General features: G+C 39.5%; 1 protein-coding gene across 2 annotated transcripts in view; it reads right to left on the bottom strand.

Moving 5' to 3' along the window:
- Nucleotides 1-2,378, bottom strand: part of LOC137988931 (uncharacterized) — a 10,102-nt gene extending 7,724 nt beyond the window's left edge. The window contains exons 1-4 of one of the 2 annotated variants that reach the window (XM_068834865.1): nucleotides 2,132-2,378; nucleotides 1,930-2,016; nucleotides 1,523-1,790; nucleotides 1-428 (exon numbers count right to left, since the gene is read on the bottom strand). The exon at nucleotides 1-428 is cut by the window's left edge and continues 822 nt beyond it. In XM_068834865.1, the coding sequence (XP_068690966.1) occupies nucleotides 1-428; nucleotides 1,523-1,790; nucleotides 1,930-2,016; nucleotides 2,132-2,285 (937 nt within the window). In that variant the 5' untranslated portion in view covers nucleotides 2,286-2,378. The remainder of the gene's footprint in view (nucleotides 429-1,522; nucleotides 1,791-1,929; nucleotides 2,017-2,131) is intronic. The other variant, XM_068834866.1, reaches the window with a different exon arrangement.
- Between the last annotated feature and the right edge of the window lie 4,671 nt (nucleotides 2,379-7,049).

Genomic DNA, 7,049 nt, shown 5'->3' with positions numbered 1-7,049 from the left:
AGTGGGTATCGCGTACAACACACGACTTGAAGCTCTGACTGAAGTTCACAAACGGTTGGTATTTCCAAGAGCATTTATCTTTCACAAATATCTTTATTGCTGTGATATTATTTTGAGGTGGATTGCCGGCTCGACGTAAGCAAAGTACCCCTAGACCCCAAGATCTAAGCGCTTCCTGAGCTGCATTATTGCATCGTGCACATGCAAAACTTCTGTAAGTGATATTGTTTTGCACGTCAAACATTGGCAGTTCTCTTGGTAGTGTCATATTCAGCTGTTCAGTGCTTTTGCAATCGTTTGTATATTCATTGTATTCACTGTCGAGTTCACAACTCGATTTCATAATTACCCCTGACCAGGAATAATCATTGATATCGCCGCAAGACATAGTGTGCGATAGTACATCTTCATCGACTGATCCACCACATCTGCGAAAACAAATAACAAAAGCCTTGAAAAGAGGAAATGCCAAATGGCTTACCTGTCGGCAACATCTAAGGGGTGAACACTTTTAATTGAGTAGGGACTGGCGAAAGACGCTGCATTTCCAGTTTTTGCCGTGGCATCCTTATTTTGGCGTGTTCCACTGACAAACCGATGGGGGATCAGCTCGCGTCTACCATAGTACCAAGGGAAGACCTTGGACAGCAATGAACAGAACCAGGTTGCTGACCAGCGGTTTTCGTGAAAACAGTGGTTTGCTGGGGGTGCTCAGTTTCGCGGGCTCAGAAAACCTGCATGGTTGTGGTCATTGCTATTTAAGGTTTTTTAGTACCAAGACTCCCAAGAAATCGGCGTTCAACAACTTACAACTTGAGACTCTCTTTGATGCCAACCAATGTTTACTTTTACATAACACAGTCAACCGTATTCACTCCAACTCTATTTAATTTTGTAGGCAGAAATTCTCTCAACTGTATGTTTGTTTGTTTGTTTGTTATTAATTTGTTTGAGCAGGTTGAAGTTTTGGCAGCTATTCAGCTCATGTGGACCTGCTATAATCCACCCGCCCATATACTCACGGAGGACAGCCACAACACCGGGAACTTCATCCCCTACTCTTCTCGAATAGTGTGTGGGTTCTTTAACGTCCCACAGGGAACTAATGAACATGGAAAATATTTGTGAGACGGGGCCTACGGTTTATAGTCCTTATCCGAGAAGACTTGAAAGTGTAACCATTTGCGGATGTAATTACAAAGGCAGCAAGTAGAGATCAAGTAGCGACGTTTGGGTCACATCTGAACAAACTCATGGACTTTGAGAAAACTAACCCGTGATCAAAGTCGGTGTTAGCTGCTACCCATGCCCGCTGAGTTGAGTTTACTGTCGAACGCTCGAGAGTTTGTAATTGGCTTTTATTTTAATTGTTTTGGACGGTTCAAAAAAGCGGTTTCTATTCCGAGTGAAGCAGCTTTCTAGGGCTACATACGGAAATAAAGGAGAGAAGAAGGTAAAAAATAACTGATTTTACTTGTGACACTTCGCGAGAGAGGATATTCATCATGATACTGAATCCTACCGTGTTGGAAAATCCAGGCAACAGTCACCCCACGCTTTGCAATCTTTGTCACAGTAGCAGGATTTCGTAGCATTGCCGCTTCTTTCCTCCTTCGAGCATCTACCTTGGCATGACTGGTCTGACGAGTTTTTCTGACCAATTACTGCATTTAGAAAATCTTGTGTGTTCACTGGTAATTTGACATTGTTCTTCAAGAGTTCCTGTAAAAGCGCTTTGAAGCTGACAACTTTTCCCTTGTAGTTGACAACGAAGTCTTGCTCACTGACTACTGGATGAGTGCAAATAAAGAAAAAAAGAAACTTATTTTAAGTAAGTTTACACTGAGCAAGCAACATGCTGTTACCCCAAAGGGCATATTACATATTGGAAATAAAAACAATTTCTACATAAGTTCTACGAGAACATACCAGCTGGGATCTCAGATGTTTCAGTGTAGTTTTCAAGTTGCGGCGGCCAAAGCGGCGAAGTGGTGGATGGCCCAAAGTTTAAATCTCCTGCATCACAAAGCCGTAATAATGGTTAAATTAAATTTCTACACCCCGCACTAGCATCACGAAGCCTGGTTCGTAACTCATAAATAAAGAGAAAAAATGTATGGCTATGACTTACCACTTTCGTTGAAAATGTTACTGGAGTGACTCTCCAATCCGAAGAGGGTTGCTGTATCATTGGTTTGTGATGGAAAATCGGACCAAGTGAGGCCTAAGAACACAGCTGCCGTAATAAATAACAACTTCCAATGAAAATATAATCTTACTCTCATTGTGGTGCTGCAAAAACGCACACGATTATTCCGTTTCGCTTTGAGCTCCTCGGGAATCTTGTTGAAGCGCCTAATTGTATAGCGAATTTTACTGACGAGAATTCTTATTAAAACTGGTCGCGGTTCGTTTCGTAAGTGTGCTTTATCAAGAACTCTTCTATTTGAACAAGCAGTTATAATTAAAAAGATGTATGACCGCCGACAACAGTTACGGCGTAAATGTCAAATACAGCTTGCATGGGGAACAAATGAATTTAATGGATGGGTACAGCTGTCGCCAGCTGTACAGGTAGCTTCAAGCGGATGCTTTTATTTTTCTCGCGTAAAGCCTTACTCAGATGCTCACATTGCTCAAGAAGAGCCACTTTAAACACAATTTACTTTTAAGAGTCATTCAGTTCGTCTTTGCGATTATTAAATGACGATGATTCAAAAAGTAGTTTTGTAGATGCATGGAAATCTTTGAAAAGCCTGCTTTGCTGACTTTCACTGGTGATTCACCGAATATAAAAACAACAACAATTCATTCAGGTATTTTCATTTTATACATGGCATTACCTATCAATTTATGCAATGGAAATTACCAATCTATTTAATTTAAAAAAAAGCCGTGAATATCTGTAACTCATATAAGGTCATAAACAAAAGTTTTCGGTTAATGTTTTTGAGTGAAAGTTGGTGCTCAATTCAACAAAGAGCTTAAAACTTGTCTTAAGCTTTTCTATCTCAGTTGGTATTGCAAATACGCAGGGAATAGTCAATATTAACTCGAAGAAAATTGATAAGAAGGGAGGAAATGATTTAGTCAATGAAAAAATAAAGGATCTCATCAATTTTTTCGTTTTCAAACTAAGTAAAGACACACTAGTAAACGACATTCTCAAACTTTGATTTTATAAAGCCAAAAGCAATTAAGAAAATGTGGACGTCAACTGGAATAAAGCAATTTTCCGGGAAATAGTTTTAATTAAGAATCAGGCAACGTTTGGTCACTCCTCATCAATAAAGTGTTTATTATGTGACTGAAACAATGCCATCAGAATTTCCATACGTATATGGGTGGGTGGGTGGGTATAGCAGGTCCACATCAGCTGAATAGCTGCCAAAAACTTCAACCTGCTCGAACAAATAAATAACAAACAAACTCAACCCTAACCGATCAAATAATCAGGTTAGCGAAAGGAACAATCCGAAACTAACAAAATTTTTCATGCAGAAATGCTGTCAGGATTATGCTTAAGCGTCGTAACTTTTGATTGTACGTTTTATTTCGGATCGTTAACATCTCATATTTAAGCTTCATTACACTGGCAAGTTTTCCTTGACAAGTTTTTCTTGGCAGTGTAAATAGAAAAATATGAGAAGTTTTTACTTGTCAAGTGTCTTGCTGGTTTTTGAACAAGGACGCTTGTCAAGGAAAAAGTTGTCAAGGAAAACTTGCTAGTGTGTACAGTCGGCAAGTTTTCCTTGACAAGTGAACTTGTCAAGGAGAACTTGCCAGTGTAAGTGAGGCTTTACGGAAGCTTGTAGGTGCCATCCAAGGTGTTGAAAATCCGACATCCGTGTTGTAAAAATCCGACATTCGAGTTGTGAAAATCCGACAGCCTAGTTGTCAAAATCCGACGTTCGAGTTGGGAAAATCCGACATTCGAGTTGTGAAAATCCGACAAGCGAGTTGTAAAACTCCGACACATCCAAGTTGCGAAATTCCAGCAACTAAATTTGTGAAAATCCGACATCCGAAAAACTGCTGAGCCAGAGCAAAGTTAAATCAACAAAATGGAAACGTTTCATTCATGAAGTTTTCTCACTATTGGACGTAGATAAACAGGAAATCAAAGTTGGCAGAGAAGGAGATCACTTTCCTAGACACGACAGTAGCCTACGAGCAGTTCCTCGGAGAGACTCAGGGGCACCCAACGATAAACTGCGGTGAAATATGTGTTCGGGAGAGTCAAATTGTTCTAAGAATTTCGTTTTCTACGTTGCCAAACAGCTATAGAATTCTTTAATACATGACCTAAACGTTTCGCAACCAGAAAAAAGTAGTCCCTTACGTTTTCGGAAGGGGCATTCTTGCAATCTTTGGCACTAAAAAGGTCACCTAGCAGTTTCGGACGAGCAAATGGTTCGCTGGAACGTTCTTAGCAGGTACGTTCAGAAATGAAGAAATTATTCCCTAAAATTTTCGAACTCTTCAATTTTCAGCTAAGATTTTCAAACAGATCAAATTCTTTTTGGTGATAATAGCATCTCTTTAGACAGTCTTTATAAATAACAAGAAGCATATAAATGTCTCTCAAAGGCTTTTCTCTTAATTTGCTTTTTGGGTGCCCTTGGAGACTGCCCGTAGGCTAACACAACAGTATACAAGGCGAACGATTCGAAAAAGAAACTATTCTTGATATCAAGACATCAAAAACCAACTGAAACCATCCAATACGCGCATTTTACTTCTTCTCACGCTTCCGGTGTCAAGAAGGGTTTTATCAAAGGAGAGGCCACGAAGCCCCTCCGAACAAAAACAACATTTGAGGAGACACTACTAGTGTCGAGATGATCTCGATTCAAAACCCGCCGTAAAGAGTGAGGCTGCCCTAAGCATCTTATCGGTGAGAACACCATCTGAGGTCATTTTTTTATGAAAGGCAGTCGGCACTTAACAAAGGTCAAAACTAGCGAGGAAATCCTATTTGTCACAACGTACAACCCAGCAGTGTCAAATCTTAAAACAATAGTGGCGCTCAACTGTAGCTCTACGAGATAAGAAAAATAAATTGTATTAAAAGTGCGGGACCCAAAGCTAGAAGTATCGAATTAAGAAACATGAAAAAGTTTCAGTAATCAGCAACATTTTGTTGAAGACCTTTTTAAATAAACCCCGAAAGGAGCCAATCTGGGCGTGGCTCAGGCTTTCTTTGACCCCCTAAAAGAGACCAGAGTTTTCTAGTTCCGGTTTGGGATTATTCCAGAGCCTCCTGCGCCCGTTCTTCTGGACAAGGGTAACAGAGGCTCTGGTATGTATTGAAACTTACGGTGCCTGCTCACCTCTCGTGCTAACATGAATGAACCAATCACAAACACTTTTCATTGTTCTTCGCGAAAACCAATGAGAAGACACTTTGTTTCAGGGTTCCCCAGACTCCAGAGTTCTTCTCTCCCTTAGTCATGCGCAAAAGAGACGAGCTCTGGGGTCTAGATTGTTCCATTACGTGAAAACCCAGCAAAAGGCTGCGCATACGCATTCGCTCAAAATTTTGAGACTGACAGCTGTTGGCTGTTTTACCAAGTTTCTCGCAAACCCGTCATTAGATTTTGCAGAAATTTGGAATTAAAACAGTTCCGACTACAAATGAGCCATCTATTAAACAAATCGGAAATTTAACAGACAAAATTTGGGAAAACTGAAAAAACGCTAAACAGCGAATTTAAAAAAATCCGTCTGTTAAAAAACTAGGATCAGCTGTTAAACGTACGTTATTTCAATGATTTTAAGTTAGCAAATGCTGCAAAAAAAACTAATGACTGAATTTTGCATAAATGAGGAATAAGCATTCTTTTGGCATTGTCTTGGCATTGTTTTAATCTAGATGCGTTACCATGGTAACAGCCTGCAGAGCACATCAACTGTCAAAAATATAACCTTCGTGGTAGCACTTATCAATGACAATGTTTGAGCCTGGTGCTTTAGGCTGCTGTGGGGTAATTTGTCAATCAAACGTGGATTCATACAGTTTCTGATAACTTTTACGAGAAAACATCTCCTACCCGCAATCTATCCGTAGTATTCTACAAGATGTTGTTTTATTTGCTCTGTAAGTTTTATCAAGATAGAACTATATCTAAGGATTTCTTCTCCGTTTTGCAGTGACTATTGGTTAGGTTGTATTTACGTTAATTCCCGTAACGAGAAGCAAAAGTTGTAGACGCTCTTCAAATCGAACATTAAAAAAAAACAATTCTGGAATTGTTGGCGTCAGATGCGCGCGCTTCTTTTCGCGTGCGCATTGGTCGTCAGAACCAATAGTGTCGTCACTGAGCATAACGAACTTTTGATCATAAACGCTGTTTCACAAAAATTGCAGTTTTAGAAAAAATGTAATACTTAAATTTATAAAATAATGAATAATATAGAAAAGTTTGTTACGATGTTCTGTGTACTTTGTGGCGCTTATTCTGTGTACGAAAAATGTGAAGCAAATCCTGGACACGAATGTTGCGGTAAGGTCGTTAATTTGATATTGTTTTCCGTTATTTTCATGAGCCATATCTTTGTGGTGTACTAGATCACAAAGAAGAGGTGTCCTATCTCCCAGAGTTAATTTTGGTTTAATGGTATTTCTAACAGAACTGCTCCAGTTGTGCAAAAATATTCTACGACCAAAGGAATATATGGGCAATCTTTTGACGGCAGTACTGCTAGTTGCAATCATTGAGGTACTTACAGTGTAACAATAATTATTGAAACAAGAGTAAAAGTCGACATCTTAAGGCAATCAGAACAAAAGCTTACTCAAATATTTATTTGAGATTTCTTGCGCAATCACTAAGCTGCTATGTCAACCAACAAGCGCACAGCAATGTAATGGATCGACTTTTAAACCCTTTTTTTGGCGACAGCGACAACGAGAACTTATGGACGAAGAAGAGGCTGAATTGCCGGAAATAGAAGAAGAAGTTGATGTCGGTGAAGATTTGTTTGCGTATTATGACGATGAAGATTATCCGACCGATGATAAAGAAACAGTCAGTGATCTCGAGCTT

The sequence above is a fragment of the Montipora foliosa genome, unplaced genomic scaffold, assembly GCF_036669935.1.
Source record: "Montipora foliosa isolate CH-2021 unplaced genomic scaffold, ASM3666993v2 scaffold_435, whole genome shotgun sequence".
In the NCBI taxonomy this organism is placed as follows: domain Eukaryota; kingdom Metazoa; phylum Cnidaria; class Anthozoa; order Scleractinia; family Acroporidae; genus Montipora; species Montipora foliosa.
The sequence above is the reverse complement of the archived record's forward strand: the minus strand, read 5'-3'. Positions and strand labels throughout refer to the sequence as shown.